General features: G+C 40.8%; 1 protein-coding gene across 1 annotated transcript in view; it reads right to left on the bottom strand.

The window, feature by feature from the left end:
- The window catches only part of Prmt3 (protein arginine methyltransferase 3), an 80,444-nt gene that overhangs the window by 40,214 nt on the left and 23,274 nt on the right, over positions 1 to 16,956 (bottom strand). Inside the window, exon 10 of the mRNA XM_027410503.2 lies at positions 9,479 to 9,578. Within this exon, the coding sequence (XP_027266304.1) occupies positions 9,479 to 9,578 (100 nt within the window). The remainder of the gene's footprint in view (positions 1 to 9,478; positions 9,579 to 16,956) is intronic.

Genomic DNA, 16,956 nt, shown 5'->3' with positions numbered 1-16,956 from the left:
TAGCCTTCTGTCTTTCTTTTATGCTTTCCCAGACATAATCTATACTCTGTACCAGACAATTGTGTTTAAATTGGTTTGTCCTGAGAAAGATCTGGGAAGGGGTGCTCTGTTAATAGTATGTGCTTACTGATGTTTATTTACATGTTTTTTTCTGAACTCAAACAACCTTCCTTGGATCATTGCTTTGTTACATTTGTGTGTAAAAGTACACAGAAACTGAAGTACAACTGTCCACAGCATTAGACTGTAGTCCGCCCCATTCTTTCATATCCTCAGATCCCAGGTTCAGCAGACAAGATCTACACAGGTCAACAAAAGTCGACACATACTTTCAGGCAAAACACTCATATACAAAACCTGCTTTCTTATACAACTCTAGACGACCTGACTGTGGGTAACTACTCACAATGGGCTAGATCCTCCCAAATCAATCATGAATTAAGAAAACACTTCACAGATTTGCTCACAGGCCAATCTGATAGGGTCATTTCTCAATTTGTGTGACATCTTTTAAAAGGACTCTAATTTATGTCAAGTTGATATAAAACTAGCTAATACCCTCAATACATTTTTCTTGTATTATTCATTTAATCAAACTAGATAAGAAAATATAAAACCTCTCAAAATGTCTTTATAACTAAGAAATACAATTTTAAGTGCAAATTATCCAAATCAGTTCCAATTTCAACTCTGAGGATCTCCTGTAGAGTAACCAAGGGATGTAGCTATGCATGCATAAACATCCTCTATAGATGCTGGATCTCTGCTCCCCAGTTTCCACCCAGTTGTTCCTGGCCAGAGATTTCCAAAAGCAAAGAATTCCATCAGTTCATATGCAGGACTAGGCATAGCCCCTGAGACACATGGAGACTAACATGTCTAATATAGACTCAGAGGTGATGGGCTTTTGATCAGGGCAGCAGGGACAGAAGAGACAGCTACAATATGTCAATTCTTCCAATTTCCACCTTCTTTACCTCTCTGCATGGCTCTCTCTGATCAGGATTTCCATTCTAATGCAAGATTCTGCCCCCATCTAAGCTTCTATTACACCAAAGTCCTTGGTAAACCTTAAGTTAAAGAACAGTTGGGTGTGGTGGAATGCACCTTTAATTCTAGCACTCAGGAGGATCTCTGTGGGTTTGAGGCCATCCTGGTCTACACAGTGAGCTCCAGGACAGCCAGGAATACTTACAGACACCATAATCACAAAAAAACAAACAAACAAAATACAGAGGAGCCAGCCAGTCAATGGGAAAACATTCCCTCAAACAACGAATCATACATGTCACAGACAGGAGCTTTGTCACACTACCTAAGACTCTGAGCTTGACAAGTTCACTGGTAAGTGGTTATCCTGCTATTCAGTAACTGCTCCACTGTTAATCCATTTAAATGGACTTTTCCATATCACTATGTTCTCTTCTTTATTATTCATTCACATCTATTTCCTTGACTATTTAGTCTCAGCCAATCATAAATGGCCCTATAATGTAAGCACCAAGAAGTTCAAGCACATGGACCACACTGTCTGGAGCAGCAAGTTCTGAATGAGCAACAGCATGTAATGCATATGTAACCACACTGAAACCTGCTTTTAAAATGGTACAAAATAAAATTACTTATCTAAAGTGAGTTTCTTGCTTTTTTTTTTTTTTTAACAAAAACCGCTGAGTACTAAGGGTGGTACTGACTGTGCTTTATAGAGAATATGTCATTTCATTATCTCACAGAACACATTTGTCACTGCCATCACCTAATGAAGAAATCAAGGCTTACAAATGGTAACAGCTTAAGACCTAAAAAAACCCAGTCACACAAACTTATGAATGAACTAAAGCAGAATGTGAACCTGCTCTGATGACAGAAGTCAGGTCTGAATTTCTATTTGATTTGCTTGACTGGAAGATTACATATTTGTATTAAGGTAACATGGGTACGGCAGGACTCAGGAATTCTGATATGAAAAACTTCCCACAGAACATGCTAAATGGGATAAGAATATTAAACTGTGGATCAGAATACTTCAGAGTGGCATTAACTTAGTGAGCAACCGAAACATTAGTGTAGAAGACTATGTGACATATAGATTATAAGTAAAGTGAAAAAATTGACACTGAGGAAAAAATTAATTAAAGTACCTCATTAAAAGTGAGTGGGTGACTAGCTGGGCATTGGTGGCGCACGCCTTTAATCCTAGCACTAGGGAGGCAGAGGCAGGCGGATCTCTGTGAGTTTGAGGCCTGCCTGGTCTCCAGAGCGAGTGCCAGGATAGGCTCCAAGCTACACAGAGAAACCCTGTCTTGGAAAACCAAAAAGAAAAAAAGAAAATAAAAAATAAAGTGAGTGGGTGACTAACCAGGATTCACAGGGGCTCCCAGAGACTGAACCAACAACCAGGAAGCCTGTAAGGGTCTAAGCTAGGTCCTCTGTATATATATTATGGTTGTGTAGCTTGGTGTTCTTGTGGGACTCCTAACAGTGGGAACAGGAGTTTCTCTGACTCTTTTGCCTGCTTTTGGAGCCTTTTTCCTCCTACTAGGCTGCCTCACCCAGCCTTAATATAAGGGTTTGTGCCTAGTCTTATTGTAACTTGTTTTGCTGTGTTTGGATGATATCCCTGAGAGGCCTACCCTTTTCTGAAGGCAAACAGAGGAGTGGATCTGGGGGAGAGGAGTGGGGGAATGGGATGAAAGGAAGCAGAGGAAACTGAAGTCGGTATGTAATATATGAGAGAAGAATTTTTTAAAAAAAAGTGACTGGGTGAGGATGGCGTATGAACTGTTAACAGCTACTTTCCTTCCTCTTAACTTTCCATTTTGCAACTTCATTCTACTAAAGGCTTCCAATGAGACTAAGCAGACTTTACTTTCCTGGGAACTGTCCTTGGTTCTGAACCAAGTCATTTATTACTGATACCAGAAAGCTTTTGCTACGAACGCCCCAATCATCTGTGTGCAATTCAGAGTACAATTTCACAGGCTGCTGCCTCACCTGTAGGGCACCATCTGGAAGGATTATACCTGATATTACCGCCTATGATGCTCATGGGGCATTCTTCTTTCAAGACTGACATTTACTTTATAAGATTAAATACCGCATTTGTCCTTCAAAACTTAAGAGCTACAAGAGAACCAGGGAACACACTGATGCAGACTCATTCATGAAAACAGGCCCCTGCTCCTAAGATGCTCATATCTTCCGGTACAGGTTCACTGGTGATTAAATAAAGACAGATGCTTTCAATAACAGCCTCTTTTCTAATTTGAAATGACCAAATGACTAAAACACCCTTGGGCAAAAAATGAAGTTACAAGACAGTTCAAAATAAAGTTACTCTGTAGAAAGACTGTTGACAGTCATCTGTCTACCAAAATTTCTGGATGAGCACATTCAACATTATGGTCAGAATCATCAAACTGCCCTGCAGAGAGCCCGAGTGGATTCAAGACCAAGTGTAAGAAGGAAAGGAATACAGTTTAAGAAAAATATTTTCACCTTCTTTGGGGAAAGGAACAAGGACTTTGACATCAAAACTTAGACCTCATCAAAAGGCACAGAGACACAAGGACACACTTACTCAAATAGCAGGAGTGTGTTCTAGTGCAGCCACTATGGAAATCAGTACAGAGGGCCTCAAAAAAACTAAACCACATCCACAACATGGCCCAGCTATGCTACTCTGGGGAAACAACAAAAGGATTTTAAACATAATGCTGACAAATCATAACCTGAGATATCTTATGCTAGGGACCATCTGTATTTGCTATGTAAGAAATCCACTTACACACACAAACACAGGCTAAAGGGAAGGACTGGGGGTGTGGTTCAGAGTTAAGGACTTGCCTGCCATGCACAACACCCTGGGAGAAGAATTAAAAAAAGTGATTGGGTAAAGATGGTGTACAAACTGTTAATAGCTACTGTCCTTCCTCTTAACCTTCCAGTTTGCTGAACTTCATTTTACTAAATTGTCACAAGAACAAAGCAAAATAAAACGGGAAATGGCAGGAATATACATGACTCTAATATAAATACTGAAAAAGTCCAGTAACATAAGTGCCCATGAATGTAAGTGTGGTGTAGAACACACAGTGCCCTGCACTTTATTCTGCCACACATGTGCATGAGCATGCTAACAAATGAGCATGCTGTGGACTACAGATGCACACAAATCCAAAAGGGCAATCACAGATTCTGGTGGAAGATGGGGATGGGTCCTGAGTAACAGGGCAAAGATAAAGGATACATTTTTTTTAGCATTTTTATATTAGCATGTAGTCAAAAGATGGTAAAACTGCATATGTGCAAAATAAACATTCGTCAAAGAAGCTACTGTTTCCTAGTACGTCATCTGATGACTGCCTTCTGTGTGAGGGAGAATGAACATGAGCATCAGCAGGGGCTGCTCCTGCTAGGCATCTAGTGTGTGCTGCCCACTGACTTGTAACACCACAGTCTTCCAGCCAACCCCTGATCACACAGTGCTTACTCTAGTGCCATGGATTTCTCAAGAGCAAGAGCCTCCTCTACTTGTTCTTCTGGAAAATGTTAAAGTTTAAAAACCTTTCTTCCACTAGATGGCACTCTGACCTGATCAATACAGACCCTTCCCCTTGCATTGTGGCAGTGTTTTAGGAAAATTAAAAAAGGAACAGCATCATCTCAAGACCAGAACACATCAGACTCGGTTCTCACAGCTAAAGGATGTAACGCATTTTTAAAGCAAGAGTCACTACATCAAACCAGGGAATAATAATCATAAGCAGGTAGTCACACTTAGGAGAACAACCAAAGTTATTAGCTCACACCTTTAGTCAAGACATCACATTAAAGAGACACAGCAGTGTGCTATAATCCCAATGTGTCTTCCTAAATTCATGTATTAACACTGAACCAACAATGTACTGGTATAAAGTAAAATAAGAAAGGCAAACATATTTTCTCTCATATGCAGACTTTGTATTTAATAAATTGATACACAGGACAAGAAAATAGACAGGAATATAAAGGGGAAGCCTAAAAGGGGGAAACTAAGTAACAGGAAGAAGGGCAAAAATCATGTTTTCTTTCATGTGAAGTGAACTTGATTTATACACACACACATTTAAATACCCAAACATCATTAAAGCAGAGGGGAGCCATGTAGGGTCAAGGGACCAGCAGGGAAGGGGAAGGCAGGCCAGTGGGACATTATTAGTAACATTCAATGACATACATATGTGAAAATGATACAATAAAACCCTTTATTTTATATGCTAACTACAAATTGACTATAAAAAAAAAGGGAGATGGAAGGAAAGCTGGGGGGGGGGAGCATGCCTATAATCCCAGCACTTAGACTAAAGCAGGAGTACAGTGAGTTCAGGGCCAGCCAGGGCTATACACTGCCAGTGTGAGGTCAGTCTGGAAGACCCTGTCTCAAAAGAACAGAACTGGAGATTTTTACAAAGTGACTGAACCGTGAGGAGGAAGCTGCTTATACTTGAGGCGGTGGGCTTGCCCCTTCTGTCCTTGTCTATATGAAGACAGTGTCCACCTCTAGAGCATGCAACAAAGGACACTATCTTGGCAGCTGACACTAGATCCTGACCAGACACAGAACCTGCCAGAACCTTGACTCTGAACTTACAGTTTTGTAAACTGAGTTTTTAGAAATTTTTATTGTCTATAAGTTACCCAGCCTCAAGTATAGTTCCATAAAGAGTGATTCCATAACACACACACACAATTTCAAGGCTATAGGAAATGGTAACTAGCAGTATAATTGGAGAGTTAAAAATACAAGACCTCAATCTTCCAAATACAACAAATAGAAAAGACCATCTTGTTAGATGTATCAGTAAGCTTCTATACTAATGGCATTTGCTGAACCTGGTGAAGAAGCTCAGGTGAGAACTGCAAGAAACTGCCCCATATAACAAGAATGGCCAAACGTAATGAACTCAGTAGCCCACCCAAACAGCTTGGTACTGGATGGCCAAATACTCCTCCTCACTCCACCCCACTTCGAAGGACTTTCAAATCAGACTCAGGGGAATACAAAGCCCTAATTTAATGCTTGATGTGGCTTGAAGAACTAAGCCAAAGCCAGTAATCTAAAATCATGTCAAAGTCAATAAGGTAAATTCCTTGTGTACTTCCTGTGTTTCAAGTTGACAAGAGGCTTTGTTCCACTGTTCGAGTGAAAGTTCCCAAGAATCTGTACCTATAAATGCTGACTGACTGAACTCCAAGGATATGGAAGGTTGGAATGCTGCAGGCCCAGAGTCAAATTATCTCAGGCCAGTTATCAGGCCCTCAACTGCCATTTATTACCTACCTCTATGTGATACAACATTCTGCAAATGTTTCTGTTAGGTAAACCTTTCAAATTCTTAGATGGAATCAAAATTTAAAAAACCTTTAAGAAAGGAAAAGGGGATGATCCTTGAATGTCCTGACTTAGAAAGATACCACCCTCACACTGTTGCTTGAAAGGAAGTGTGATTCAATAAGGAGCAGACAGTCAGGAAGCCACCCTCATTAGCTAGGACAGTCTACACAGAGCCCATGTGTGTGCAAGAAGTAGGAAAGAAGCAAAGCAAGGCACAGAGGCTACACAACACTCCATGGCAGTTCCTTCCCATCATTCCACACAATAAATGCAAGAGGATAAGGTGCAAAAGGATGTAGTTTCCAACCTGGTGGTAACAAGCACAACTTGGGAACACATGGACATTACTCAGTATAAAACAGGAATGGAATTCAAAGATGAACAAGTAAAGCAACAAGACGAGACACTGAAAACCAGGGAAGTGAGTGGAGGAAAGACTTAGCAACACTAGACAAGACAAAAGCACCAACCATCAGGAAGGACTTGAGGAAAATATAACCCGGCCCAAGGACTACAGACTGAAAAGAAGTCTTGTCAGGAGACCAGACACTCAAAGGCTGTGGCAGAGCAGATATATCAAAGACATGTCTAAGATGAAAAGTCAGAAAACTGCTCCCAAAAGAATATGGCCTTCAGGGACACTGGACACATGTTCTTCACATTCAGATACCCCTTTAAGGATTCCTCAGCCATTCCAACATGAAAACTAAAATACTGCAGAGAAAAAGAAATCAGACAGAAACCAGTTCTCTCCAAGACACTGCAAAGGTATTGTGGGAAACAGCCACAGTCTAAGTCCAGCAGCTAAGGCAAGAAGAAGACATCAAATCAGAAATACAGGACTCAAAAGAACATGAAAGAGAACTTGGGAGTGCAGTCATGTTTAAGAGATGAATAAGAAGTTAAGGATGGAGAGGCCATGGTCAAAGGACAGTTGGTGCCAACATTCTGAAACATGGATAGTGAATAGTGGTTAAGAACCAACACTAAAATCATATCATGGCATCTACAAGATGACCTATAAGCCATGAAGATAGGAAACACTGAAGGTACCACTGTCCTCATCATCCAGGGAGTCAAGGTCACAACTATTCTCCAAAACTGAAAGAAGTCAGTAAGAACAGACAAACTCAAGATGACTCTGAATGTCAAGTCCAAAAGGAGGGAGAACAGGATGAATCCTAGCACAGTCTCTGCAGGGCCAGGTCTGCTGTCCAGGAGAGCCATCTGGGCAGTTACTCAGCCATTCTACGCTTCACAACCCAGTCTAGCGACTCATTCACTTGCTTGTGTTACTGTCTAAAACCGAACAGCTGTTTCCTGAGATGTTAGGATACACCAGAACCATCTTGAGACATCTGCAAGCAGCAGCTCATCTGATCCTCACAAGAGCCCATGAAATGAGTGCTACTGTTTCTTCATTTTACGAAGCAGAAAACAGAGACAGAGAGGTTCCAGCACGTGCCCCAGAGAGAATGCATGGAGGCTAAGAGCTCAGGCAGTCTGACTCCCAGCAACATCCTCAACCAGCCATACAACATCTGCCTTCATATTTATACGGATATTCACAAATACAGCTGTGACAGAGCCAGTGACTTTCTTCAGACAAGTTCCCTTTCAAGAGAGCCCATCATCATTTATTTACATTGAGACCTGTGATGGAATCTGCCAGGACCAAGTGAGTTGTGGTTCATACTCTGGAGAAAAGCGGTTTAATAACAACATAAGCTGCAATCCACATACATGGATACTCCCTGAACCAAGACACACAGGGGTGGGCCTACCCCCTACCCAAGGGTTTGAGAGAATATGATGACCCCCTATGGAAGGCCTCGCCCTCCCTAGGGAGCAGAAAGGATATGTGATAGGTAGGGTTTTAGTTGGGGGGAGTGGTGGTAGGGGAGGAGGGGAGGGAGTGGGAACTGGGATTCACAAGTAAAACAATCTTTTTTCTAATTCAAACAAACAAAAAAGAATTAAAAAAAAAAAACATAAGTTGTGACGGCTGTGTCAGAAGCTTCAACTAAGTGCAAAGAAAACCGTGTGGTGAGCCCTGAAAGCATATGCACACATGTAACATATGGACTGAGCATATGTATGTATCTAGGAACTCTTTCTCTCTCTCTCTCTCTCTGTCTCACACACACACACACACACACACACACACACACACACACACACACACACACGAGGATTTGGAGGTAAGAGAAGGGGGAAATGATATATTATAATCACAATAAAATTTATAAAAATGGAATAAAATAAAATGGAGAAAGAGGTTATACAGGAACAGACTTGCATGTGTCTTTAGGGAGCAGACAGCAAAGCAGTGGCACTTAGCAGACAGCCGAGGTAAAACACTGCCAAAAATGAAGCAACAGAGAAGTAGTTACAATGCCCTGAAGACTCACTTGCAATAAAGAAGAAAATGAAATGCAAACGTTTAAGGCTATGTTGTCCATGCCCAGGTGACACCCTCTCTGAACTAAACACCAACTATTAAATCCTAATACTTCAAAAGCTCCCAAAAGTTACTACTATTTTGCTGGATTGTCACTATGTCCATAAAAAAAAAAAAATTATAGAAAATTTCAGCTTAAATTGTTTTAACAAACTTACTACATGAAAATATAGTTTATCATACAGAACTTTTTAAAAACCTTCAAATTTCCACACATGAAATTTGTCACTGAAAAGATACCATGAAGTTTGTATCAAAAATTTCTATCCATTGGTAAATACCATCATTTGATTATATACTTAAATATTCTGCTTTGACTCAAGATTTTAACACAATCTAAAGCTAAATAACACAAGTCAATGAATTCCACAGTGTAGGAAAGGCCACTGATGGCACAGCACAGTGGGCCAGGGAGGACAGAGATTAGGATGGAGACACTTGGTAGGCACAGCCCGAGCCCATCCTTCTTAGTGCTTGGAGTTGTCCCTACAAACCTAGAAAGCAGAAGAACATGCCTGCTACCTCCGCAGGGGTCACAAAGTCAGCACTATCTAAAACAGCTGTCACCATCATCACTTATCAAATATAATGAGTCAAAACTGCTACCATGTTCATCTAAAAAAAAATTAAACTTTACTTACCATCCACTCTGATATAATAACATCCACCTTTTCTACAGGAAGACTCACTTCTTCAATCTTCCCTTTAATTAATATAATGGTATCTTCAAGTTTATTTAGTCTGAAAGTTATAATGAATTAGATCAGCCTGTTAAATATCTTATTTACAAACTGTAGAAAGAAAAATCACCATATTTTACTTAACTCAAATAAGACATAGCACAGCTAGATTAGTGTAGCCACTCCAACACTTGTCCAGTTCCAAACTGTAGATCTCAGTGAACTTCTGTGGTTAGAATGGCCATTTTGAAGCCAGGAAGCATCACTTAGGGTTTTACACATTTACTATCCATTAAATAGAAAAATAGAAAAAAAAAAAAAAACTATGACAGGGTTCAAAATAGAAAAAAAAAAATTAACTCAGTGTCCTTTTCACAACTCATGTCCTCTTGCCTGCATTCTCTTTCCTCATCACCTAATATTAGCTTCTCTTGGTTTCCTTTCTAAATAATACATTATACCCACACTTATACCTGTTTACATACATACACTATATATTATAGGCTAGAATCTGCATATGAAAGAACATGAGGCATTTTTCTAAATTTGTGTCACCTAGCTTAATATATTTTCCATCCATTTTTCTTTAAATTTCATGATTTAGTTTTTGTCTACAGCTGAAAAATATTCCATTTCGTACATGTACCACATTTCATTCTCTGATCCTCTGTTGATGGCCAACTAGGCTGGTTCCATTTCCTTGCAGGCAGCTGACCAGAGCAGCAATGAACAGGGGTGCGCAACTATCTCTTTGGTAGGTAAGTGCTCAGGGTTGAATGGCTAGGTCATCCGGTAGTTACAGCTTTCGGTTTTTGAGGTTCCCTCCAAACTGATTTCCTTAATAGCCATACTAATTTGTACCCCCACCAGAGATAAATAAGGGAAATCTTTCCCCACATCCTCTTCAATATTTATTGTCATATTTCTTGATGACAGCTAGTCTGACTAGGGTGAGGTGGCATCAAAGTCATCTTAATTTGCATTTCTCTGATGCCTAGGGATATGGACAGGTTTTAAAGTCACCACTGGGCAGCTGTGCTTCTTCTTTTGAGAACTGCTTGCTTATCACACCATTTGCTGGCTTGAAGTTTTATTGGTTTGGTGTTGAATTTCTGCATTTCTTTGTAAATTCTAGGCATTAGTCCCTGCCTGAAGTATAGCTAGCAAAGCTTGTCTCCCATGCTTGGGCTGTCTGTATGCTCAGCTGATTGCTTCCTTTGCTATGCAAATGTTTGTTTTTTTTTTAATTAATGTAGTCCTGTCTGTTGTCATAGTTCTCACTACATTAAAATTCTATTCAGAAAGTTCTTGCCGGCCCCATGTTCTAGTTTGTTAAACAGACTCTGAAAGTGTTTAAATAACACACATATTTCCAGGATGTTCATGCTGTTTATTGAACGAAGCACCTGCTTAACTTTGTTAAGCCTGTTATAATGCCTGGGCATTATAAATGTTAATTGAAGGGTGCCCTAAAACATCTCTGACTAACAAGGCAGTAACAGTGAACAAACAACAATACTTCAGCCTGAAAAGAAATCTGCATTTATGAAGAAAACCCTCCTTTTTGTAGTTACGGTATCTTTAAAAACAAAGAGCAAGAGTGCAAGCAGAGTGACAAGGACAAGAAAGGCAAGGCTTCCCAGAATTACTGAGTGACAGTAATGAGGGAGTTGGAAGCCAGGGCACACAACACCTTCCCCCTACTGTCAACTGCCCACTCTCAGAAACTTGCTAACCTCCCTGGGCTATTGTAACTCTTGGTAAGAGACAATAAGAGCACCTGAACCATTCACTGCACAGGCTCCTAAGGGACCACCCATTTGTGACCATTGACACACCCCAAACATGGCACAGAACAGCAAAGTCACCACAGTGCGGAGGAACTGAGGACCTATCCCAATCATGCTACATGTTTGTTATCACAATACTCAAGGGGCTGAGACAAGAGGATTGCCACAAGTTCAGATTGGTCTGGGCTACAAAACACCAAATAAATAAAATCAACCAACCCAAAACAAAGCCACCAGACGGAAAAGAAAATTTCTTGTAACCTTGCCCAAAAGTACTCATGCTTGATGACAAACATATAATTTTTTTTCAATTCCCCTTTCCTGCAATTTAAGATGACAGAATTAAAAAGGCCATCTCTCGAACTCACTATATAAGAGAGCCTGACCTTGAACTCCTAGTAGTTTTCTTTCTTTTACCACTTAAAAGATTTTTAGTCTGCAGACTCATACTAAGGAAATGATGTGGAACACATGCTTCCTAGCCTGCCTTCTTTCAATAAGTAGCCTATGGGTAAGTGTGACGTAAGAGGGCTTTCTACTCATGAATTAGGTTCTCTGGGGGGCCCCTGTTCACATACCTTTAAATTCAGTCTGTAATATCATGGCTATCTTTTTAAAAAATTCTATGGAAGAAAGGATGGGCAAAGAAAAAAAAAATAGATCACCAAAAGGGGCTGTTTAGATGATTTCTGAAAAACCCAACAATCAAAAAAAAAAAAAAAAAAAAAAAAAAAAAAAAAAAAAGGAACAGTGGTATTGTTGGGCAGTGGCAGTGCACACCTTTAGTCCCAGCAGGCAGATCTCTAGTTCAAAGCCAGCCTGGTCTACAGAGCAAGTTTCAAGATAGCCAAGGCTAAAGAGAAACCTTGTCTTGAAAAACAAACATAAAAGAGGGGGTGGGGGTCAAGGGGTATTACATAGGCCCTTACAAAGACTTCTTAAGAAACCCTGCAGACACTTCAAGTGAGAACAGTTAGGTATGACTGATGCCAAAGCAGTGCCCAGAAGTCAGCAGGTGGATCTATCCTGATGACTCTTGTAGGTTTATATCCCCCAGACACTCGTGAGGACACATGTGTAAGACATCTGCAGCAGAGCAGTCATGGAAGCCTGTCTGACTGGGGAAGCGCAGAAGATAAGGTAGACGGATTTGGAAGAGGAGATGATAGTTAGGCTCTCATCCAGGGTGATGGTTATTATATGTTTATTTTCCTCTGTGATTTATGAATACTTATGTATTTTACTGCTCACTTATACTTCTGTATTTGTTTATATCTATGTTGTATTTCATGAAAAATGCTTAGTTTTGAATTTCTCAAGGGATATTTAGAAAATACTATAGCTGCTTACTATTTTCTATAACATAGCTATAAAGACTTCTTAAAGGAGCAGCCCACACCTAGCCACCCACCCATGTAGACATAGCTCAGGATGGCTGTGTGGAGACAAGATCTGCCCTGTGAACAGCTGTCTTTTCGGGCCATTTACGATATTGCTACAACTTACAATGCTGCCGGAATCAGCAAGCACCTGCTCAGATACGGATGTAGAGAGGAGAACATGATTCAAGGGTACACAGAAGAGGCAAAGTCCCACTGTTCCCAGGATTGTGGGTTTAGATTGCTCCTTGGTTTTCAGCACCAGATGACTTCCCCATTCAGAAAAGACCTACAGACTGAACTCAGAAACTCAAGTGCACCCCAGTCTTACTTTGAGCCTAAGAGCATTCTAAATGAATCTCTTTAGCAAATCTGCTATAAAACCAGTAAAGCTTCAATCTGTGAGAATATCTCCCCGTAATAAAAAACAAATTAAAAAACTCTTTAAGCAGCTCTCAACTAATCCAATAAGCACCAAATTATCGATTTGTTTCAGCATGGAAATTGCACTAGAACAAAACCCTCACCATTTATTTCCTGTCTTCAGAGCAGCAATGTCATTTACTTTGTTAAGATACTGAAGGAGGGGTGTCAAGAAAGCTGACATGCACCAATGTGCTTATGGAGAAGGTCAGAAGGAGAAGAGGATGGTAAGCATCATAGGGTGCATGGGATCTCCACAGTGGAGAGGCTGGGAGAGGTCCAGAGAAAAGACCTGGTAGAGTACTATATGGAAGAGGCAGGGGTCACACCAAGAGTTGAAAGGTGTGGCTGACAGAGCCAGATTTTCTTAAAGACAATGAAGAACCATTTATGTATCTTTAGAATAAGCAGTGAGGGATAGAGAGATGGCTCAGTTTTTAAAAGCTAGGCTCACAACCAAAAATATAATAAGTAGTGTACAATTAAGCTTGCAACCCACTTTTGCCCAGTGATTTAGATATACAGACATGGTTAACTTTTTTTTTTTTCTTTTTGGTTTTTTGAGACAGGGTTTCTCTATGGCTTGGGAGCCTGTCCTGGAACTAGCTCTTGTAAACCAAGCTGGCCTTGAACTCACAGAGATCTGCCTGCCTCTGCCTCCCGAGTGCTGGGATTAAAGGCGTAAACCCCCACCGCCTGGCCCATGGTTAACTTTTTATGAAACAAGAGAAAACACACAAGTAAAAAGCACAGAGTGTCAGGGGGATTCACAATCAAGTGAGTGACATTTAAAGGTGGTGACAGATGGTCCTAAAATCCACAGAAAAGAACACAGTGTGTCAACAAAAGCTGAAAGTAAATGACAGGAGGTGAGAATACTAATAGGTGTAGCACTGTTGAGCTTCCAATTCACTGAGCCAAACCATATAATTCTTCATCTTTTGTTGCCCAAACATATTAAAATGACAATTTAAAATGTAATAATAAAAGCAGAGGTTTTATAAGAGGGCATCAGAAAACAAGAGTTTGGTAATTTGGTAGGAGAGAAAAAAACAAATCAGATTGGCAAACCCATGAAGGATCCAGCACCCAAGTGCACAGCAGACTGAGTAAAAGCCATTCTTCACAACACAAACCCCAAAGTGAATATAGAGGTCCATGTGGTGGGTGTGCCCTGACCAGGCCTCCTTCTCCACCCCTCAGACGCCAGAGCCAGACCTACCCATTTCCTTAACCACAGATACATAATTCATCAAAAACAAATACTACCTGGTAGATAAACAAAAGGGGAGGGAGATACACATCTCAGAAGCAGGCCCAGGACAAGGCTACTGCTTCAGTTCCCCACTCTCAGTGCATCCATCCATCGGCACATGGCTGTGGAATCACACAAATTGCAATACAATAAGTCAACCTCTACCACAATAAAAACAGCAGCCAACAACCATCAGATTCAAGCAGCTAAGGAGGCTCCCAGGCCCTAGGAGGGCGACTTAACTGGCTTTGAACACGTCATGTCGTAGGTACTGAAAATTAGTCTACTCACTTACTAGGCAGGTGTTCACAGGAGCCCCTTATGTCCCTGCCAAACCAGAGGAGCTGGCATTTCAGGAAGACTATGTCAGGTTTATTCAGAGTGTTGCTAAATGTGCACCATCATTTTGCTTTGCAAGTGTTAGGGATGAAAAGATGAGTCTAGAGGGCACTTATATAAACAGCACAGCAGGTCAAAACAGGCTTCGGTTATACTGTTTGTGGAGCTGGGGTCAAGCCCAGGCCTCACATATGCGAGGCAGATGCTTGGCCGCTGAGTTATGTACCTCACGAGGCTTTTCTGATCTTGTTTAATACATTAGACAGAGGCACCATGAAAGAATGCACCTTCCACTTCACACTGGGGCTGAAAGTACCGCACTATGAACATGAGATAGATCAGCTTTCCCATGAAACTCTCCAGCTATGTCAAAGTCTGAATGATGAGCTAGCCATCCATAGCTGAGTTGAGGAGAAACCGGAGAAAAGGCAAAATACATCCAGCAGAGATCTAAGAGTGAGTGCAATATGTAACTGTCTGGCAGCTGAATAGCTTTGCTATCCTCATGTAACTTTATGTTTCTGAAATGATTGCTCTTTGCACAGTTAAAAACAATAGCAGGAAAACAATTCCTTTCTCTTTCATGTTTTAGTTTTATTTGCCAGTACTAACACCTCTGAAATCATAAGTACATTTTTCATATAGGCAACCTCAGAATAGCTGATCGAACTATTCTTAAACTTTAACACACCAATTTAAATTAAGTAACTGAAATGCATCTCACTCTAAACTCAATAGAAAGAACTAAAGAAATGTTAGCAGTTTATTAGTAGGAGGGAGAACGTACAGTTTGAGCCCTGGTAGTGAGTTATTAGTAACCGAGTTAATCTAAGATTCAAATACATGACTGATGATCCATTTACTGTTATGGTGTATTAGGTTATGTTAAATTCTCCCACAAAAACAAATGAACAGGATAAGTAACAGAACAGGGCTGTGATACACAAGAACATACTCAGAACTCCTGCAGTTGGGTATAGTGATCCATGTGTCATGTTTGGCTGGAACAGTGGATTAGGCTACACAGCTACCTGACATTTCGAGGAAATAAAAATATAAATTTTTGCAAGACATGCCTATTTTCTTCTCTGTGGCACCAATAAGGCTAGCAAAATAATGTCCACAATGTAACTTAAGCAAGGCAACCTAGCATATTGAGATAAAGACTACACACACAAGCATCAGTATTAGGATACCACTATTGCCTCTGAAACTAACCATCTGGAAACACACACACACACACACACACACACACACACACACACACACACACACACACACACACACACACGCACTTGCAAAAAAACAAAACAAAACAAAAAACAACCCTATGGAGTGACAAGGTATTCATTTCAGCAAGCAGCCAGAAGCAGTGGCCTGCCACAAATGCAGCACTAAGAACCGTGGTGGGAAGCTGCTTCCGCATCCTGGATGTCTACCTACCTCAGCTCCCACCACACACATGCAAGTGCAGGGGCACCACATTCTAAAATCTACTGCTTGCTCCTTGAGATGCTACTGTCACCCTCCATGAATGACAGGTCATGACAAAGTGCTGAGATGACCACAAAGGAAAAGAGACTAAAAGATAACTATTCCTGTGTATCACAGACACATTTCTTCCTGCTGTGGTGTCAAGGCTGTGTTGCCAGCTGGTGGAGCTTTGGGGAAGTGCTTGGGTAATGAAGGCATAGCCTTCACCAATTTAAGTCCACTTCATGATGTCTCAGGGACATGGAACAAAGAAACAGGGACTAGTTGGAAGAAATAGCTCACACTTTGAAAAAGTGACCCTGCTCCATGGGTCTCTCCTGACCCACACCATCAAGTGAGTTTTCCTCTGACCTTTCTACCAAAGTATTCTACTCAACTCCAGCATAATAGCACAAATCCAGCTGACCATGGGCCATGATCTTTGAAACAGTGAGCTGAATTAAGTTCTCCAGCAGAACAGAGATCATCACAGAACTGAAACCTGCACTTGTACATAAAAATTAGGGCTAGAACAATGGCTCAGCAGGTAAGAGCACTGGCTGCTCTTCCAGAGAACATGGGTTCAGTTCTCAGCACCCACATGGAGGCTCACAACTGTCCATAATTACAGTTCCAGATGCTTCAATGCCCTGTTCTGGCTTCTGGAGGCACCAGGCATGTTCACAGTACACATAGATACATACATACAAGCAAAATACTCATACACCCATTTAAAAAAAAAAAAACTAAAAAAAAAGTTCTTAAGCAAGATTCTAAGCT

The sequence above is a fragment of the Cricetulus griseus genome, chromosome 3 (assembly GCF_003668045.3).
Source record: "Cricetulus griseus strain 17A/GY chromosome 3, alternate assembly CriGri-PICRH-1.0, whole genome shotgun sequence".
Taxonomy (NCBI): domain Eukaryota; kingdom Metazoa; phylum Chordata; class Mammalia; order Rodentia; family Cricetidae; genus Cricetulus; species Cricetulus griseus.
The sequence above is the reverse complement of the archived record's forward strand: the minus strand, read 5'-3'. Positions and strand labels throughout refer to the sequence as shown.